Source organism: Salmo salar, chromosome 20, assembly GCF_965601325.2.
Source record: "Salmo salar chromosome 20, fSalSal1, whole genome shotgun sequence".
Taxonomy (NCBI): Eukaryota; Metazoa; Chordata; class Actinopteri; order Salmoniformes; family Salmonidae; genus Salmo; species Salmo salar.
The window spans coordinates 32,881,599-32,903,177 of NC_138310.1; the positions used below are offsets into that span (position 1 = coordinate 32,881,599).

General features: G+C 41.9%; 2 protein-coding genes and 1 non-coding gene across 4 annotated transcripts; 1 reads left to right on the top strand and 2 right to left on the bottom strand.

Moving 5' to 3' along the window:
* Positions 1 to 745: 745 nt before the first annotated feature.
* LOC106580467 (ran-specific GTPase-activating protein) lies at positions 746 to 6,697 on the bottom strand. Its single transcript, XM_014161570.3, has 6 exons — positions 6,518 to 6,697; positions 4,418 to 4,554; positions 3,976 to 4,133; positions 3,619 to 3,747; positions 3,421 to 3,489; positions 746 to 2,949 (listed from the first exon to the last, which is right to left on the bottom strand). The coding sequence occupies exons 1-6, from the start codon at positions 6,530 to 6,532 to the stop codon at positions 2,822 to 2,824; spliced, it is 636 nt and encodes a 211-aa protein (XP_014017045.1). The 5' UTR covers positions 6,533 to 6,697; the 3' UTR covers positions 746 to 2,821.
* Positions 3,248 to 3,375, bottom strand: LOC123729367 (small nucleolar RNA SNORA77). The gene has a single exon (XR_006761153.1). It is a non-coding gene; the product is annotated as a small nucleolar RNA SNORA77 (small nucleolar RNA).
* A 918-nt stretch (positions 6,698 to 7,615) lies between the features above and the next one.
* Positions 7,616 to 21,574, top strand: trmt2a (tRNA methyltransferase 2A). Of its 2 annotated transcripts, none has more exons than XM_014161568.3 (12): positions 7,616 to 7,739; positions 8,022 to 8,656; positions 9,010 to 9,118; positions 9,687 to 9,868; positions 10,237 to 10,351; positions 10,769 to 10,884; positions 10,972 to 11,083; positions 20,117 to 20,239; positions 20,433 to 20,508; positions 20,730 to 20,846; positions 20,931 to 21,027; positions 21,132 to 21,574. In XM_014161568.3, exons 2-12 carry the CDS (start codon positions 8,025 to 8,027, stop codon positions 21,340 to 21,342), a joined length of 1,890 nt encoding a protein of 629 aa, XP_014017043.2. In that variant the 5' UTR covers positions 7,616 to 7,739; positions 8,022 to 8,024; the 3' UTR covers positions 21,343 to 21,574. The 2 variants fall into 2 exon arrangements, with proteins under 2 accessions (XP_014017043.2, XP_014017044.2); XM_014161569.3 differs by having other exon boundaries at positions 7,636 to 7,767.
* Positions 21,575 to 21,579: the final 5 nt, after the last annotated feature.

Below are 21,579 nucleotides of genomic sequence, written 5' to 3' on the forward strand. Positions count from 1 at the left end.
GATGTCACAAAGTGCTGTACAGAAACCCAGTCTAAAACCCCAAACATCAAGCAATGCAGATGTAGCACAGTGGTTAGGAAAATCTCCCTAAGAAAGGCAGGAACCTAGGAAGAAACCTAGAGAGGAACCAGGCTCTGAGGGGTGGCCAGTCCTCTTCTGGCTGTGCCGGATGGAGATTATAACAATACATGGCCAAGATGAAAGTGTTAGTATCTTACTGGACGTGTGTATAAACATTTTAATCCAGACCATCTTGCAAGGCAGACAGCATTGACTTTCCATACCAAACTGACTGATGCGCATAGGAATTCCTCACTAGGGCTGGTACAATTACCGTATAACCACATAACCAACAGTTATGGATGAAGACCGTCATGAAAATAAAACAACTGTCATAGCTGTTTAAAAAATTGTGTGGAACGAAGAGTTTACTGAAGACGGGACAGCCGGCCATTTGTGCGGTTCAGTTCGTTTCTGCTGTAATGGACTCTACAACGTGACAACTTTGTTGCTCTTTGCTGAAACAAGCAAGGTGTTGTAGCAAACAAGTCTTTGGTTGCCTAGGCAATGCCCCCTGCAGCAGCACATGCAGGCAGGAGTCGAGGACAGGAGAAAATGTCCAGATTTTACTAAAAATTCAGTGACCACGGTCATTTGGCTGACCAATAACCATCATTCAAAAATCCATGACCGTCACAGCCCTCCCTATTCCTCACTCCACATAAAATAGCAAAGACAGACAAAATGGTCTTTGAGAGCTTTTATTGGAAGGTGGAGGAAACATCTTAAACCATTTGAGTGCAAATGAAAAGCAACATTCCATCCATGTACATGTATTTACAGATGCACTGGCACTTCGATGCAGGGTCAACGCAGTTAGTGGGGACAGGTTAGGATGGTGAGCACACCTAATACCGCATCAATACACTCTTCCACTATACATTGTCTACATGCTTTAGTTTCACTTTGAGGGAATGTAGTACGGCCTAAAAACAAACTTGAGCCACCGGGAAGGAGACCTGAGCCAGAACATACTGTAGCCTACGCTTAATTCTGATAACCCGTTGTCTTTCATTTTGACTAGGTGTGATCAGTCTTCAACAACAAAATGAAACTAAATCAAAAACACCTTTCTGAATTATGCGAATGAGAATCTGCAGTAGGACCTCTGAGCGAGCAGCAGACTACAGTTCCCAGAGTACACCTGATTTTACCAAGCTACGGCTGCGTCTCAATGGTCCAAAGTGTCTTCCTAATTTCCTCTCCTACACCTGGGATGGCCAACTCCAGTCCTCAGAGGCTGGAGCGGTCACACTTTTCCCCAATCTGTAGCGAACACAGCTGATTAAATGAATTGCATTCTAAACAGAAGATCATGATTAGTTGATTGAGTCAAGTGTGTTTCCTGGGCAAAAGTGTGACACCAATTTGGCTCCCAAGGGCTGGAGTTGCCAATCCCTGAACTAAGTGGACAGGTGAAGGCAAATTCCTGCCTGTATTAAGATCAGTAAAGACAAAGGAGAGGATACAAAGAGGAAGCCTCCATATTGAGATTCGCGCCAAAGACATTACTGCTCCTCACATGTACTTTCTGCCCATTTTCCATACTTGTGGCGCTAACAAGCAGTCCTGTTCCATATGAACTAACTTTGCTTCAGAATAACAAAAGACTTACCCAATGTGGGAATTACCAATATCACAAGCCTCATTTCACATGGTAAATTGACACTGATACCGCTTTCATATACAAAGATTCCACCAACGTACCACGACCTGCTTTTTGGTATATCTTTAAGGGGTAGGGTATAAAAACATGGCAAATTAAAAGCCACCTAAAGACCTAGTCATGACTACTGCATTTCCCAAACTCTGTCCTCAAGAACCAAAGGGTGTACATTGTTTTTTGCCCTAACACTACACAGCTAATTCAAAGCTCGATGATTAGTTGATTTGAATCAGCTGTGTAGCGCTAGGGCAAAAACATGCACCCCTTGGGGTCCTGAGGACAGAATTTTGGAAACCCTGCTGTAACCAAAATACAGGTATCGGGTCTGTGTGAATCAGGGAGTAGGTGTGTTTTGCACGAAGTGAAAGCCGGCTCAAAACAAGTGACGTAATTAAGCACGTGGTATAATGAGTAGGATTCTGTGTTCACATGCAAAAGTGATTACTTATCTTCCTTCCCAATGAAATCTAATTTGAAAACTAACATTTTATGGAAAAATATGTTTCTGGACGATGCGCCATGCTGCCTTGTTGACAACATGACTAAACAGCACAGATTACTGTTATATTTGAGAAGGGCGCTCCTCCCTCACCGCTTTTGCCCGTTCACGTTACGTGCCATAGACCAGTGCCCCCCAGGCAAGCATAATCGAATCCACCCCGTGGTGCTGTTTTTTTTTGCAGGTAAATTCATTAAAACACATCCATTGTTTAATACCTCCCTAATTTGTAATGCAAACAGCCCCCATGGTTTAACACTCCCCATCCCTCTCAGTTTGAAAGCAGTAAATAAAGGGGCTGTTTAAAAAAAAAAAACAGGTAATACACCACATCTTCTGTCTGAAATGAGTATGAGTGACAGATGCGCAGAACAGACAACTTGGTTTTCCATGACGGAAAAAGCAGAGGGCGGGTGGGGAGGGGCACATTTTAATGAATGGATAATTTTTTTGCGGCACCAAGGTCTTGTGATCTCGAAGTAAACAAATCATTAAAAAAAACTAAATAAATCAATATGCAAGTGTCCAAATTCAGTTTCTTTAGAGTCTATTGTAGAAAATGACAAGTTGAAGATCAATAAAGCAAGTTCTTGGTTTCATTTCTTCTCTTCTGCTGCCGCTTTCTCCTTTCCCTCCTCCCTCTTTTCCTCTGTCTTGGTCTTGTCTTTTACAGATAGTTCCTCCAGTTTCTCTGCCACTTTGTTTGCACTGTCAGTGTTTTCTCCTGCAGAGAACAGAAAGATGATATTAACTGTGATGTGTCATGGTGGCCCAATGACTGAGCAAACAGGTTGGCCAAGATGAGGCTCCAAACTACATCAACAGTGTCTTCATCTAAGAGCTTGTTTTGGGGCATTGGGGATGTCCACCATTTGAATGACAGAGTATTCCATCTTGAGTGTTTCACACATCTTTTTCGTTCCACTGATACATAAGATTCATCTAAACTGGGTAGTGATTAACATGTGACCTTATGAACCATGGTGGTTCTTTGTAATTAACACTGCAGCGAGAACAATTGTAAGTGTGGCAGAACATACCAACACAAGCCTAATAGTAGGCCAGCGAGTTGTTGAATTCTCCATGTTAATTTAGCAGACATAAAAAGTTCCAGGCTGGAGTGAGCGGCAGAGAACAGAGTATTGTCTGCATACTGGTTATGAAAAATGTGATAAAAAATAAATTGTACACAAACCTGATCCATCTTGAGATTTTCGGACTTCCTCCTTGCATTCATCGAACTTCACCTTAAATTTCTGAGCATCTGAAAAGGACAGAATAATTATTTTAAACCCCATCCACACATTGACAGATCACACTTTTTACATGGGAAGTCGACTGAATTGTAAAAAGCTAAATGCAGTGACGGAAATAGACGTGTTGTCACACTCACTTTCTGCATTGAGGAAACGGATTGCCAGGAGTTCAGGTTTGGGATGCTCATCAGCGAAGTCGGCGAGTGTGTTCCATACCCAGGCCCTGTCGCTGCCGGCGTTGGGCTTCAGCTCCATCACAGGGAAAACTGGAAGAGCAGAAAGATGAAAAGGATTTAGGCCCCTGACCCATAGAATCACATATCTATACAATGACTTGTTTTGCTTATACCTCACCATCATCTCATACTCAAAATAACAATTCAGTGGAACGGCAACATCAATGCATGGGTTAATGGACAGGTTTATGTTCGACACAAGACAGCACTGCAGTGATAAATGCTACTGCCTTAGACAGGAAGTGTTCCATGACTCACTGTTGTGATTGGCACAGATCTTTAAGGTCCGGTCTCGCCTCATCAATAGGCGGATGGTGCCCTTCTCTTTGTGTTTCAGGAGCTTGACGTCGCCTGTGCCGCGCTCCTTCCACTCTGGTGGGTCATTCTCAGAGGCAAAGCGGTAGAGCTTCGCCCGCCTGAGGGGAGAGAGAATATGGGTAAAATACTGAGGCTTTGGAGGGAATCAGTAACAATACTTGGGTGACAGAGGGCTGGATAGTTGCATTATTACACTTGAGACAAATCCTAACTTCTACTTAGGTTAACAGTTCACTTAGTCTCCATTTGACAGTGCACGACTAAGGAAAAATGTGATGAATTTACCAATTTGATGTTAGGATTCAGCCATAAATGAATTACAAATTGTGTATAGCTCAATGAGTTAGGCTATTCAAAGCGAAATCTTTCAGCATCAGCTTACATTTTGAACAGTTCCTCCTCGTCCTCCTCTAGCGTCTTCACATCCTGCTCTGGAAGAGACACGATGGGCTCATAATGGGGATCGTGGTTTGATTCTTCTGCATTTTCTGTTGAAGTCTCCTGCTCTTCTGGTGTTTCCTATATAAAAAAAAAAGGAAAACATGTTAAGGACAGCATTTGGCATTCAAATTGACCAATTGAGAGTAAAAATCCTCTTCAAAAGATTGAGTGGGCTTGTCATCTCACTTCAAGTTAGTGAAATGTACTTTACAAGTCAGTGTTTCAGACTGTAAAAACAGTAGGCTCCACCAACTAACTGCAGAGGGATGTGAATAGAGGGATTTGAGAGATCAGGCTTTGGAGGTCCTCCTTTGTGTGCAATTTGCTGTGGCAACTAAACTTAGTGTCACTGGTGCTGAGCCAAGCACCTCTGCTGCTGGTTGACTTTACAAAAGGCCTTGCGAATCCATATGATCTCACACTTACTACATAACTTGTAATGTGGCCTAACATTACATAATCAGAGATAATACTCAGACAAACACTCCTTACAAGAGGAAGAAAGGTGAAGCAGATGGACAATGTTTTTGTTTCCTGGACAATAAACTTTAGCTAGTTAGTAACTTAAGTAGTTACATGTGATCTAGCCAAATTTGCAGTCAGCTACTAAAAAACGAATCTGACAATATATCAGCATGACACCTAGAAAGCTTAGCTTCTGCCATAGGATTTATTTACTAGCTGCCTGAACCAAATGTATTAAAGGGACACGTGTGGCTCCATGTTTTCGAGTGTAATGTAACGGCTAGCTTCAACTTAGCTAACAACATGGATCCATATAAGACTATGGGATGTTGCTAGCTACTGTAGCTAGACATTACAGTAGTACTCCAAAACATGGAGCAACATGGGCCCATTTTATACATTTGGTTCAGGCAGCTAATAAATAAATCCTACGGCAGTACTGCAGCTTGCTAACAGTAGTTGGCTTGCATGCTTGTCAAGCTAGTGTTTTGGTAACGGACTGCACATTTGGCTACCTCTCATGTACAAACAGTAACGTTAGCTACTTACAGTACGTTAACGTTAGTTACCTAGGTAACGTTAACAGAAATGTTACGTTTGTGATTGTCCACCTGCTTCAATCAATCATTGTCTTTTTTTGCGTTAATGAAGTTATCCGCTTTTATTATATAACTGTCATAACTTAGATAGCATGTCAGTGTTGTCATCATAGCTAGCTACTTAACTAAATGGATAAACAAGTACTGATAAAGTTAACGCTAGTTTCTTTCGGCCTGGAGTTAGCCAGCCAGCTAGCTAGCTAACGTTTGCTAGGCCACTGAGAAAGCACTAGACCAGCTAGTACAGTAGTAGGTTAGCTAGCTAGAGATGAAACAAAGGTTTGGCTATTGTGTAAATGACACAGTGGGTAACTGCATTTACCTAGCTCTGTTAAATCAATGCAAACAGTGTAAACTTAGGACACAATGAATAAAGCGATATACTATCTAACTACTGTAGCTATTGTATTGTCTGAGGAACTGGCTTCTGTTGCCAACTGGCTGGCTAACAGTAGCAATTACTGTACAGTAGGGGTAACATTAGACAACTCTTACCAACGCCAAATATTGTGATATCCAAGTGATATCGTAGACAAATACATATTAGGTTTAAATAATACATTTGAAAGTAGTGGCGGCACGAGTATATACACTTGTTAGCTAGCTATATGGCTGGCTAGCTTGCCTTAGGCTAGCTAGTTAACGTTAGCTAGCTTTGGACAAGGTATAAAGAAGGGCGGCAAAACTATTGAGTTGCCACTTTTGACACATACAACAAAAAGCATAACTGATTGACCATTATCTGGAAAATGTTGTTTTGAGGCCGATTTACACTTTGTATCCCCAATATTGATGTTTAACAAGGTTGTTAAAAAAAAATAAAAAATCAGCATCCCTACCCGGCATTTTTATCTTCCTGGGTACAACCCTAGCAACATAAAACTTTGAGAATGCCAACCAAAACATTACAATTGAAATAAAATGTACATTTAATTAAATGCACGACACATAGATATGTTAAAAACTCATAACCTCACCTTCGGATCTGCCATATTAATATAGATGTTTGTAGATTATGGAATTTAGTTTGATTGATTCAAAACCAAAAACTCGCCGTTCCTCTCTTCCTGCTGTATATTTCGCGCGCCGAAATGTCCTACTCGCGTTTTCCCCATCCCGGCACCCCTCCACTTTCGACACTATTTTAAAGGGCTTTACATTGAGCCATAAAATAACTTTTAAACGTATAAAATGCTCTTTACCAAATACAATAATTACGAACATGTTTACACTCGGTGTATTATTGTTTTCTTTATTAAATATGGTTATTTGCTTGCAGTGCACTTCAAAGTCTACTCTACGCATTTCATAACTATGTGAAAGGTTGCTACATATCTTCAAAACTGGCATGTGTGTTTGAAACGTTGGATAAATACGTAGCTAGCTAAAATATCAACAAAAGTAACAACCTGATACATTGCTACCAAAGAGTTTTTATAACTAACCCAAGATAGACCAGAGCCTGTCGTTTCCAATGGGAGCAAATAAATCTTAGTGGGCAGAGCAAGCAAGGAGGTGGGCCGAGCCAAGCACGAGCTAGTGAGATCCTATTGGCGCGTTCTAGCATTTATTAGCATATTTCCATTAGGTAACGCCTACTGTGTGAAGTGCGCGTGTGCAATAACTCAATTCTCCTTCTAAACAACGCTATTTTTTGAAACTTTGGCAAAGGGTAAAGTCTACAAAATGCAGTCCACTCTGTTTGATACATATTGTAGTTTTGAAAACAGAAAACTGTATCGAGATCAAATATTTAATCGATGAGAAAATTTGCAGAATATCGGCAAAAATCAATATCGTTCCATCTACTGCCGGTCACTGGGCTTCCTCTCATTACCACATTTGGTAATGAGTGGAAACGCCAACCGGATGCTTCATATTTATATATCCGGTGAAATATCGGGGTCATTGGTTTATGTGTAGATATAGAAGGTTCGTCACTATCTGTGTCGAAACATTATTTATTATTGTTTTTCTAGATTTATAATTCTACTATAACACAATTAGCAGGAATCATGCAGAATGCATTTAATAAATTGTCAGTGGAAATATATAGTGACGTATTATTTTTAACGCCTCATGTCAAAGTTCATATTTTCCACGTGTCCCACAACATGGCAGCCCGCAGGTCATTATAGTCAGAAGTGAATTGCCCATAAGCAAATATTATTTGTCAGAGCTGTAAGAGCAAAAGTGAAGGTGATTTTATTGTTTGCTCTTCTGTATAGTAAGTCCTAGGCTAGCCGTTATTTTCAGTGCTAAATTATTCTCGTGCTTTTGGTCATTTGCTTTGCTAAATCTCAGCCGCTTTGCTACACTCACTGTAACTGTAACAACTCTGTAAGATCTGCATACCTAAAGAAAGCGCAGAAATAGTGCATGTCTGATATGTGTATTTTCAAATGTCACTTATGAAATGCAGACTGATAGTCCAGATGAAGCACACTTTTGTTAATGATGTCAACTATCCCCCTCAAACAGAACATGACAGATGTTGGTGACATCCCAGTGGTAGGTTCTCCATCACTGAAAGAGGAGAAGACATCTGACCCCAAAGAAGATGCAGTAGATGGGGTGAAAACAGATGAACCCAAAGCTGAAGGTGGAGGAGGAGAAGAAGCAGCTTCTTCTGACCCTAATAATCTGTACCGCTATGTCCAAGCGGACCTCTTCACCTCTGAGATCTTCAAAGTGGAGATCCAGAACCTTCCCAAATTCATCGGTTTCAACGACCTGAAGAAGTTCCTGGAGAAGCATCGCCTTAACCCGCACAAGATCAAACTGTTCGGGAAGCAGACGTTTGCCTTCGTCACCTTCAAGAATGAAGAGGAGAGGGACAAGGCCATGAAGATGGTGCACGGCATGCAGTGGAAGGGCCGGGTGCTTAGTGTGCGCCTGGCCAAGCCCAAGGCGGACCCTATGCTCAGGAAGAGGGGGCGGGATGAGGCCGGGGGTGCCGGGCAGCCCCCCTCCAAGCGGCAGGAGGCAGAGGAGGATGAGGCGCCCCTCAGCATACAGATCGCCAACGTGGTGACGCCCCTGTGGAATGTGCCTTATGAGGAGCAGCTGAGGAGGAAGGAGCAGGAGGTGGAGGGGGTGCTGCAGAGGCTGGCCAGGTACAGTGATGTGTATAGGCCCATGCCATGTGTGGCTTCTGGTTCACTTAACAAGAATAACCGCAAGTGGGGCATCGATAGGATTACTGCAGTCTATTGCATTATATCCTGTATTATTATATCCTGCCATGAAAGACACCACAGAAATGTACTAATGAGATGACTTCATAGTTTATAGATGACTTTAAGGCCTTTATCTGGTCCTTCCTTTGCTCTAATGAACAGAACAATTGGATGTCTTTATTTGAGTATGTCTTTAATAACAATTGCCTACAGAGAAGTGTGTTACTCAAACTACACAAAGGAAAACTGACTGTACATCATGTTATTATGTCCTCCCATTTTCTGTTCAGAGAAATAGGCAACACCAACAAAGCAATGCTGCCCTGGCTGTTTGTGCAGAAGGAGAAGTACAAGAGAATGTGTTGCCCTCTGGAAGAAATTCGCCCATCTCCGTCACAGGTACAATGCAATACTGTAGAAACCTCTCAGAGTGCTGTTGTTTTGAGACCCCCAGGATGTTATATTTAAGCAATAAGGCCCGAGGGGGTGTGGTATATGGCCGATATGTCAGAGCAGATCACTGCACCTGTACATAGCCCATCTGTAATTAGCCCATCCAACTACCTCATCCCCATACTGTATTTATTTATTTATCTTGCTCCTTTGCACCCCAGTATCTCTACTTGCACATCTACCATTCCAGTGTTTAATTGCTAAATTGTAATTACTTTGCCACACTGGCTGTCGCAGCTTGTACAGGTTTTCTGTGACTACATCAAGAACCTGAAATCATTATGGCTTTTTCGTTGTGGGGTTGATTTAACTAAGTCCAGATGCACTCTGGCCTTTTGATCATCCTGCTGAAAATGAGTATCTCAGCTACTAGCAAGGCGTTTGACAACCTGGTGTCTTAACGAAATACATACACTGACTGCAGTACCTGCCTGGGTATGCACATGCTGAACTTTGACCCTAAGCATCCCTTTGAAAAGAGTCTTCTTCTTCTTTCCCCTCTCTTATCATGCAGGTTGAATACAGGAACAAGTGTGAGTTTGTCATTGGTATTGGAGCGAATGAAGAGGATAAAACCATAGGCTTCAGACTGGGGAAGTACAAAGGGGGCTCCTGTGCCGTGGTGGGACCCTCAGACAGCATCCACGTCACCACTGAGGCCAAGAGAGTGGTCAGTGAGTTCCAGAAATTCATCAGGTATTAATGTCATCTTACTGAGAGGGAGGCCTCATCTCTGTCCTGCACTGATCCCGCCCTGATTACAGGACTCAATGTCACGTCTCAGTTAAATATTTGGGCCACTGTATCAGATCTGCCCTATATACACTATTTGACCTATATACTGGTTTTAGCATGCAACAAGAAGGAATCCAAAATAATTGCTGCACACAGCAATTTACAATAGCCTGGTGGCCTCAGATCTGTTTCTGCTGAATAGACAACTTTTCTGGTTGTCAACTATATAGCTTCAACAGCTCTAGGACCACCGGGCTAGAAAAATGGGGGTGCTAGATGTAAATAATGTTATCACCTTCTTTTGACGCATAATTTGTTTATCTACACAGGACAACCCCATACTCAGTGTACAGCCCTGAGACATACGAGGGCCACTGGAAGCAGCTAACAGTGCGAACCACAAGGACCAAGCAGGCCATGGCTATGGTGTTCTTTAACCCACAGGTACAAATAAAACATTCTTCAATGTGGTTAATAATATATCATAAACTGGGTGGTTCAAGCCCTGCATGCTGATTGTCTGAAAGCTGTGATATCAGATCGTATATAGCACAAGTATGACAAAATATTTATTTTAACTGCTCTAATTACGTTGGTAACCATTTTATAATAGCAATAAGGCGTTATGTCGTGCAAAAGAACAGCCCTTAGCTGTGGTATATTGGCCATATACCACACGTTCTCGGGCCTTATTGCTTAAATAAAAAATATAAGCTTGGGCTGTGGTACACAAATTTACATATTATGCGTTCTGATCTAAGAATCACTACATTCATCACTGGATTCTTTAGCTGAACAATATAAGTGTAGTGACTCTCCTTTCAAATCCTGTCATTAATTCTCGCCTTTTCTACTTTGCAGAAACTTGAGGAAAAAGAATTAAATGTCCTGAAGAGCTCTATGAAAGAGTATTTCACAGAGGGTGACGGGAAAGAGAGTGGTGTAACCGCTCTGTACTTTGTGTCAGAGGGACAAAGGTAAGATCATTAGAAAAACAACAATTTAACAGTGTGAGAATGCACATGGAAATGTTGTGATTGACAGATAATGTTGTATTCAATAAGGCAATCCCCTAACCCGGAGGACTTGCCGTGTGAGCTGGTAGCTGGAGAGGAGTGTATTCACGAGGAGCTTCTTGGCCTGAAGTTCAGGATATCCCCCCATTCTTTCTTCCAGGTGAGTATTCCATGTCACGTATCGTAGCTGTAGTCTTCATCCTATTTACTTACCATCTTCGGTCCGTTTGGCATTGTTTTTTAAATTATATTTCATTATATTGAGATACTGTATGTTGTATTTCCTCCTCCATTTTAAGTCCCAAGTTAGTGTCTCTGAGGTACAGCACTATGAACTCTGCTCTATAGCTGTAAAATACAGTGGGTATCATAAGTATTCATCCCCTTGGATTTCTTCACATTTTATTGTTTCAAAGTGGGAATAAAAATGATTTAATTGTAATTTTTTGTCAACGATCTACACAAAAGACAAATTCTAACTTTTTAAAGATTAATGAAAAATAAAACACTTGATTGATTAGATAAGGATTCACCCCCCTGAGTCAATACATGTTAGAAACACATTTGGCAGCGATTACCGCTGTGAGTCTTTTTTTTAAGTCTCTAAGAGCTTTGCATACCTGGATTTTACAATATAAAACAAATTCAAGATGTTGGTGGGCATAGCCAGCAATTTTAACTCAAAAAGCAGATTTATGTAAAGATTTAAGTCAAAACTGTAACTTGGCCTCTCAGGAAAATTTACTGTCTTCCTGGTAAGCAACTCCAGTGTAGATTTGGCCTTGTGTTGTAGGTTGTTGTCCTGCTGAAAGGGGAAATCCTCTCACAGTGTATGGTGTGAAGCAGGTTTTTCTCTAGGATTTTGCCTGTGCTTAGCTCCATATAGTTTATTTTTATCCTGAAAACTCGCCGGTCTTTGCCGATGTCAAGCATAACCATACCATGATTCAGCCACCAACATGCTTGAAAATAGGAGGCATTTACTCAGTGATGTGTAGTTGGATTTTCCCCAAACATAAGGCTTTGCTTTTAGGCCAAAAAGTGTGTTCCTTTGCAGTGTTTTTTTTCTGTGTTATTTTAGTGCCTTGTTCCATACAGGATGCATGTTTTGTAATATTTTCACTATGTCATTTACAGTGTATTCAGACCCTTTGACCTTTTCCACATTTTGTTATGTTACAGCCTTATTCTAAAATGGATTAAATAAATACATACATCCTCAATCTACACACAATACCCCATAATGACAAAGTGAAAACAGGTTTTTACAAATGTATTACATAAAAAAAACTGAAATGCCTTATTTACATAAGTATGATATGAGACTCAAAATTGAGCTCAGGTGCATCCTGTTTCCATTGATCATCCTTGAGATGTTTCTACCACTTGATTGGAGTCCACCTATGGTAAATTCAATTGATTGGATATTATTTGGAAAGGCATAGACCTGTCTATGTAAAGGTCCCATAGTTGACAGTGCTTATCATGAGGTCGAAGGAAGACCAAGCCATGAGGTCGAAGGAAGATGGCGCCGACAGAGATGGTCGCCTTGCTTCGTGTCCTTAGGAAACTATGCAGTATTTTGTTTTTTTTATTTATTACATTGTTACCCCAGGAAATCTTAAGTCTTATTTAGAGGTCGACCGATTATGATTTTTCAACACCGATACAGATTATTGGAGGACCAAAAAAAGCCGATGCCAATTTTTTTGGTTGAATGTATTTATTTATTTGTAATAATGACAATTACAACAATACTGAATGAACACTTATTTTAACTTAATATAATACATCAATAAAATCAATTTAGCCTCAAATAAATAATGAAACATGTTCAATTTGGTTTAAGTAATGCAAAAACAAAGTGTTGGAGAAGAAAGTAAAAGTGCATTATGTGCCATGTAAGAAAGCTAACGTTTAAGTTCCTTGCTCAGAACATGAGAACATATGAAAGCTGGTGGTTCCTTTTAACATGAGTCTTCAATATTCCCAGGTAAGAAGTTTTAGGTTGTAGTTATTATAGGAATTATAGACTATATCTCTCTATACGATTTGTATTTCATATACCTTTGACTATTGGATGTTCTTATAGGCACTTTAGTATTGCCAGTGTAACAGTAAAGCTTCCGTCCCTCTCCTCGCTCCTACCTGGGCTTGAACCAGGAACACATCGACAACAGCCACCCTCGAAGCAGCGTTACCCATGTAGAGCAAGGGGAACAACTACTCCAAGTCTCAGAGCGAGTGACGTTTGAAACGCTATTAGCGCGCACCCGGCTAACTAGCTAGCCATTTCACATCGGTTACATCAGCCTCATCTTTGGAGTTGACAGGCTTGAAGTCATAAACAGCGCAATGCATTGCGAAGGGCTGCTGGCAAAATGTACGAAGGTGCTGTTTGAATGAATGCTTACGAGCCTGCTGGTGCCTACCATCGCTCAGTCAGACTGCTCTATCAAATCATGGACTTAATTATAACATAATAACACACAGAAACACGAGCCTTAGGTCATTAATATGGTCGAATCCGGAAACTATCACATTTATTCTTTCAGTGAAATACGGAACCGTAAGTCTAAATGTTCCTGTTACATTGCACAACGTTCAATGTTATGTCATAATTACGTAAAATTCTGGACAATTAGTTCGCAACGAGCCAGGCGGCCCAAACTGTTACATATACCCTGACTGCGTGCAATGAACGGACAATTGTGACAATTTCACCTGGTTAATATTGCCTGCTAACCTGGATTTCTTTTAGCTAAATATGCAGGTTTAAAAATATATACTTCTGTATATTGATTTTAAGAAAGGCATTGATGTTTATAGTTAGGTACAGTCGTGCAACAATTGTGCTTTTTTCGCAAATGCGCTTTTGTTAAAACCTGTTGGGGCTAGGGGGCAGTATTTTCACGGCCGGATAAAAAACGTACCCGATTTAAACTGGTTACTACTCTTACCCAGAAACGAGAATATGCATATAATTAGTAGATTTGGATAGAAAACACTCTAAAGTTTCTAACACTGTTTGAATGGTGTCGGTGACGAGAAACATCGCATAAAAATACATTTTTAAACAGCCTTTGACATGGTCCGAAGTACGGTAATGGAATATTTTGCATTTTTTTGTCACGAAATGCGCCTGCGCGTCACCCTTCTGATACTGACCTCAACGCACGAACAAAACGGAGCTATTTCAATATAACTATGGATTATTTCGAACCAGAACAACATTTGTTGTTGAAGAAGAAGTCCTGGGAGTGCATTCTGACGAAGAACAGCAAAGGTAATCCAATTTTTCTTATAGTAAATCTGAGTTTGGTGAGGGCCAAACTTGGTGGGTGTCAAATTAGCTAGCCGTGATGGCCGGGCTATCTACTCAGAATATTGCAAAATGTGCTTTCGCCGAAAAGCTATTTTAAAATCTGACACCGCGATTGCATGAAGGAGTTCTGTATCTATAATTCTTAAAGTAATTTATGTATTTTGTGAACGTTAATCGTGAGTAATTAAGTAAATTCACCGGAAGTTTGCGGTGGGTATGCTAGTTCTGAACATCACATGCTAATGTAAAAAGCTGGTTTTTGATATAAATATGAACTTGATTGAACAAAACATGCATGTATTGTATAACAATGTCCTAGGAGTGTCATCTGATGAAGATCATCAAAGGTTAGTGCTGCATTTAGCTGTGGTTTTGGTTTTTGTGACATATATGCATGCTTTGAAAATGGCTGTGTGATTATTTTTGGCAGGGTACTCTCCTGACATAATCTAATGTTTTGCTTTCGCTGTAAAGCCTTTTTGAAATCGGACAGTGTGGTTAGATTAACGAGAGTCTTGTCTTTAGGGAGAAAGTGGAAGTTATAGCATTTATGAGGTATTTGTATTTCGCGCCACACGATTCCACTGGCTGTTGACTAGGTGGGACGCTTGCAAACGTCCCACCTTGCCCAGGGAGGTTAAATCATCCCCCGTTTGGCGAAGTCGGCTGTCTTTGTTAGGAAGAAATAGTCTTCACAGTTCGCAATGAGCCAGGCGGCCCAAACTGCAGAATATACCCTGACTCTGTTGCAGAGGTGACACATTTTCCCTAGTTAAAATAAATTCATGTTAGCAGGCAATATTAACTAAAGATGCAGGTTTAAAATATATACTTGTGTATTGATTTTAAGAAAGACATTGATGTTCATGGTTAGGTACAAGTTGGAGCAACGACAGACCTTTTTCGCGAATGCGCACCGCATCGATTATATGCAACGCAGGACAGGCTAGATAAACTAGTAATATCATCAACCATGTGTAGTTAACTAGTGATTATGATTGATTGATTGATTGTTTTTATAAGGTAAGTTTAATGCTAGATAGCAACTTACCTTGGCTTCTTACTGCATTCGCGTAACAGGCAGGCTCCTCGTGGAGTGCAATGTAAAGCAGGTGGTTAGAGCGTTGGACTAGTTAACCGTAAGGTTGCATCCCCAAGCTGACAAGGTAAAAATCTGTCGTTCTGCCCCTGAACAAGGCAGTTAACCTACCGTTCCTAGGCCGTCATTGAAAATAAGAATGTGTTCTTTACTGACTTGCCTAGTTAAAAAATATTTATATAAAAAAAAATCGGCAAATCGGTGCCCAAAAATACCAATTACCGATTGTTATGAAAACTTGAAATCGGCCCTAATTAATCGGCCATTCCGATTAATCGGTCGACCTCTAGTCTTATTACATACAGCCGAGAATAACTACTGGATATAAGAGCAACGTCAACTTACCAACATTACGACCAGGAATACGACTTTCCCAAAGACTTAAGATTTCCTGGGGTAACAATGTAATAAAAAAATAATAAAAATAAATACTGCATAGTTTACTAAGGACTCGAAGCGAGGCGACCATCTCTGTCGGCGCCATCCTCTGTTTGGACCACCACCCAGGACAATGGATCTAATTCCAGAAGCCGAACAATAATAACAGCGCCGCAGATGGAGCGGCCTCCTGGTCAGGCTCCGTAGACGTGCACATCGCCCACCGCTCCCGATTTATACTACTCGCCAATGTCCAGTCTCTTGCCAACAAGGTAGATGAAATTCGAGCAAGGGTTGCCTTCCTGAGAGACATCAGCGATTGTAACATTCTCTGTTTCCCGAAAACACGGCTCTCTCTGGATATGTTGTCGGAATCGGTTCAGCCACCGGGCTTCTCCATGCATCGTGCCGACAGAGATAAAAACCTCTCTGGGAAGAGGAATGGTGGGGGTGTATGCATCATGATTAACGACTCATGGTGTAATCATAACAACATACAGGAACTCAAGTCCTTCTGCTCACCCAACCTAGAATTCCTTACATTCAAATGCCGTCCATATTATCGCCCAAGAGAATTCTCGTCAGTTATCATCACAACTGTGTACATTCCTCCTCAAGCAGACACCAAGTCGGCCCTCAAGGAACTTCACTGGACTCTACGTAAACTGGAAACCATATATCCTGAGGCTGCATTTATTGTAGCTGGGGATTTTAACAAAGCACATTTGATGACAAGGATACCTAAATTCTATCATGATATTGATTGCAATACACGCGGTGGTAATACACTCGATCACTGCTACTCTAACTTCCGCGATGCATACAAAGCCCTCCCCCACCCTTCCTTTGGCAAATCCGACCACGACAAAAAGAAAACGAGCCACGTCACGGACATCGACGTCACGCTTCCAGACAAACTAAACACCTATGCCCGCTTTGAGGATAGTACAGTGCCACCGTCGCAGCCCTTTAACAAGGACTGCTCCCCCCCTCCTTCTCCATGGCCAACGTGAGTAAAACATTTAAACGTGTTAACCCTCGCAAGGCTGCTGGCCCAGACGACATCCCTAGCCGCATACTCAGAGCATGCGCAGACCAGCTGGCTGGTGTGTTTACGGACATATTCAATCACTCCCTATCGCAGTCTGCTGTCCCCACATGCTTGAAGCTGGCCACCATTGTTCCTGTACCCAAGAAGACAAAGGTAACTGAACTAAATGACTACCGCCCCGTAGCACTCACTTCTGTCATCATGAAGTGCTTTGAGAGACTAGTCAAGGATCATATCACCTACACCTTACCTGCCACCCTAGACCCACTTCAGTTTGCATACCGCTCCAACAGGTCCACAGACGAATCAATCGCCTGCACACTGCCCTATCCCAAATGGAATATCAATGTAAGAATGCTGTTCATTGACAACAGCTCAGCATTCAACACCATAGTACCCTCCAAGCTCATCATCAAGCTGGAGGCCTTGGGTCTCAACCCCGCCCTGTGCAATTGGGCCCTGGACTTTCTGACGGGCCGCCCCCAGTGGTGAAGGTAGGAAACAACATCTGCACTTCGCTTACCCTCAACACTGGGGCCCCACAAGGGTGTGTGCTCAGCCCCCTCCAAACTCCCTGTTCACCCATGACTGCGTAGCCAGTCATCAAGTTTGCAGATGAGAAAACAGTAGTGGGCTTGATTACCAACAACCACGAGACAGCCTACAGGGAGGAGGTGAGGGCACATGGAGTGTGGTGTCTGGAAAACAACCTCTCACTCAATGTCAACAAAACAAAGGAGATGATCGTAGACTTCAGGAAACAGCAGAGCGAGCACCCCCCTATCTACATCGAAGGGACAGCAGTGGAGAAGGTGGAAAGTTTTTAAGTTCCTAGGTGTACATATCACAGACAATCTGAAATGGTCCACCCATACAGACAGTGTGGTGAAGAAGGCGCAACAGCGTCTCTTCCCCATCCAACCTGACAGAGCTTGAGATCATCTGCAGACAAGAATGGGAGAAACTCCCCAAATACAGGTGTGCCAAGCTTGTACCGTCATACCCAAGAAGACTCCAGGCTGTAATCGCTGCCAAAGGTGCTTCAACAAAGTCATGAGTAAAGGGGTATGAATACTTATGTAAATGTGATATTTCAGATGGTAATCCTTTGACATTTGCATAAATGCCCCAAAAATATTTTTTCCTTTGTCATCAGGGGGTATTGTGTGTGTGTGTGTGTGTGTGTATTGATGAGAGGGGGGGTCAATTGAATCAATTTTAGAATAAGGCTGTAATGTAACAAAATGTGGGAAAAGTCAAGGGGTCATAGCAATTGAACTCCAATGGCCTCATAGTGACATCCTAAGCAGTTTCCTTCCTGTGCTGCAGCTCAGAAGGATGACTATCTTCAATGTTTCTGTGTGGTTTAATACGTCATCCACAGCATAATTATTAACCTGACCATCTTTAAAGAGATATTCAATGTCTGATTTGTTATTGTCACCCATATTCCAATCACTGCCCTTCTTTTATGAGGTTTTTGAAAAGCTTCCTGGTCTTTGTAGTTGAATCTGTGTTTGAAATGCAATACTTGACTGAGGCACCTTATAGATGTTGTATGTATGGGGGACAGAGGAAGAGGTAGTCATTCTAAAATCATGTAAACCCCTATTGTTTGACATAGTGAGTCCATGTACACTGAACAAAAATATTAAGCAACATGCATCAATTTCAAAAATTGTACTGAGTTACAGTTCATATAAGGAAATCAGTTAATTGAAACAAGTTCATTAGGCCCTAGTCTATGGATTTCGCATTACTGGGAATACAGACATACATCTGTTGGTCACAGATACCTTAAAATAAAGGTAGGGACTTGGATTAGAAAACCAGTCAGTATTCTGTGACCACCATTTGCCTCATGCAGCGCGACATATCCTTTGCAAAGAGTTGATCAGGCTGTTGATTGTGGCCTGTGAAATGTTGTCCCACTCTTCAATGGCTGTGCGAAGTTGCTGGTTATTGGCGGGAACTGGATGTCGATCCAGAGCATCCCAAACATGCTCAATGGGTGACATGTCTGGTGAGTATGCAGGCCATGGAAGAGCTGGGACATTTTCAGCTTCCAGGAATTGTGTACAGATCCTTGCGACATGGGGCCATGCATTATCATGCTGAAACATGAGGTGATGGCGATGGGTGAATGGCACAACAATGGGCCTTCAGGATCTTGTCACGGTATCTCTGCATTCAAATTGCCATTGATATAATGCAGTTATGTTCGTTGTCCGTAGCCTGCCCATACCATAACCTCATCGCCACCATGGGGCACTCTGTTCACAACGTTGACAACGTCAGCAAACCACTCGCCCACACAACGCCATACACGCTGTCTGCCATCTGCCCGGTGACAGTTGAAACCGGGATTAATCCTTGAAGACCACACTTCTCCAGCGTGCCAGTGGCCATCAAATATGAGCATTTGCCCAATGAAGTCTGTTACGACGCCGAACTGCAGTCAGGTCAAGACCCTGGTGAGGACGACAAGCACACAGATGATCTTCCCTTATACTGTTTCTGACACGTTTTGTGCAGAAATTCTTTGGTTGTGCAAACCCACAGTTTCATCAGCTGTCTGGATGGCTGGTCTCAGACAATCCGGCAGGTGAAGAAGCCGGATGTGGAGGTCCTGGTCTGGCGTAGTTACACGTTGTCTGCGGTTGTGAGTCCGGTTGCACGTACTGCCAAATTCTCTAAAATTATGTTGGAAGCGGCTTATGGACGAGAAATGAACATTCAATTCTCTGTCAACTGCTCTGGTGGACATTCCTGCAGTCAGCATGTCAATTGCATTCTCCCTCAATTTGAGACATCTGTGGCATTATGTTGTGTGACAGCTGCACATTTTAAAGAGGCCTTTTATTGTCCCCAGCACAAAGTGTACCTGTGTAATGATCATGCTGTTTCATCAGCTTCTTGATATGCCACACCTGTCAGGTGGATGGATCATCTTGGCAAAGGAGAAATGCACACTAACAGGGATGTAACAAATTTTAGAGAAATAAGCATTATGTGCACATGGAAAATCTCTGGGATCTTTTATTTCGGCTCATGAAACATGGAACCAACACTTTACATTTTATATTTTTGTTCAGTGTAACTTTTTATGTGATTTGTAAAGCCACATTTTACTCCTGAACTAATTTAGGCTTTTGCTCAACAAAGGGGATGAATACTTATACTACAATTTTATTAATTTTGTTTTCCCTTTTGACATTATTGCGTATCCTATCCATTGACCCACAAAAATCACAATTATATTTCAATCCCATGTTGAAACAGCGAAAAAAAATCCAAGGGGGATGAATACTTATTATACTCACTGTATGTCATTGACCAGGTGAACACAGGGGCAGCAGAGGTGCTGTACTCAGCTGTAGGAGAATGGGCCCAGCTGGACAAGGACAGCACTGTGCTGGACGTATGCTGCGGGACAGGAACCATTGGCATCTCCCTGGCTAAGGTACTATAGAGAACAAGAGAAATGGCATCCTACATACATAACAAGCAGGGTTGGGGGTCAATCGCATTTCAGTTAAGGAAGTAACTGAAATGGTATTTAACACAACCCTGATTACAACTATGGATCAATCTGTCTGGAAAGGGAATAGTCCCTTTCTCTGTTGACACTATGAGCTGCACCCTGTGTCCTCCAGAGGGTGAGGAAGGTGATTGGGATAGAGATGTGTCAGGAAGCAGTGAAGGATGCCAAAGTCAACGCGAAGATCAATGGTAAGAGGCTTAATCATATTGGTGCCTGGCATCTACTGCCACTTGACCAATGAGGCCAGAAAGAGTTAAGCCTGACATACAATACATGTTCAAATCTAAAATCATACATAATATCTAATATCTAACTCTTTTGAATATTCCCGACCCTCTGCCTAATCAATCCCCAATACATTTGCTCTAGTGCTATGAGAGAGAACCTGACTGTGACTGAAATATTTCAGGGCTGAGTAATATTGAGTTCCACTGCGGAAAGGCTGAAGACGTGTTCCAGATGGTGCTCAACTCTGTCGTATCCCCCAGCATCACAGCCATCGTGGACCCACCCAGAGCGGGCTTACGTATGTTACAAAATATACTGAATCAGTTTGTCCATGCACTGTATATTTCAATTGAGTGACAGTAATTGATTGTCTACCATCTAGATTCAAAGGTCATTCTGGCAATCAGAAGAGCAGAGCATCTGAAAAGGCTGGTTTATGTGGCATGCAATGCCAAGGCAGCCATGAACAACTTCATAGAGTGAGTACAATACCCTATCTTTTTTGTTCTGCACGTGCAGGCCAAACATTCAGTATGTCATCTCCATGGGGGTTCTTCTGGTTCTAAATTCAATCTCTGTGTAGTCTGTGCAGGGCTCCCTCCAACCGTGTACGTGGAGCTCCGTTCCGTCCAGTGCGGGCGATGGCTGTGGACCTCTTCCCCCAGACCATGCACTGTGAGATGCTGCTGCTCTTTGAGAGGGTGGATTACAGCTCCAAGAACAGCATTGAGAAACCTGAAGAAATGACCCAGGGCACTAGTGAGAAGCCAGAAGAGACAACCACCACAACTTAATAGCACGAACCTTTGCAGTCTCACTATCTGCTCATTAAGTTCAACTGTTTTCTACACATTAATATGTAATCAACATTTTCCATATGGATTCTGTAGTTCTTATACTGTACCATTAGGTGCAGGATAACACTACATTTCAGATGTTTTTTTTTTTTTTTTTTTTTTTTTAAATACGGCCTTGCTGTGTAATATTGCTTTACAACTTAAAAATAAAAAGATCCCAGTAAAATAAGCCCT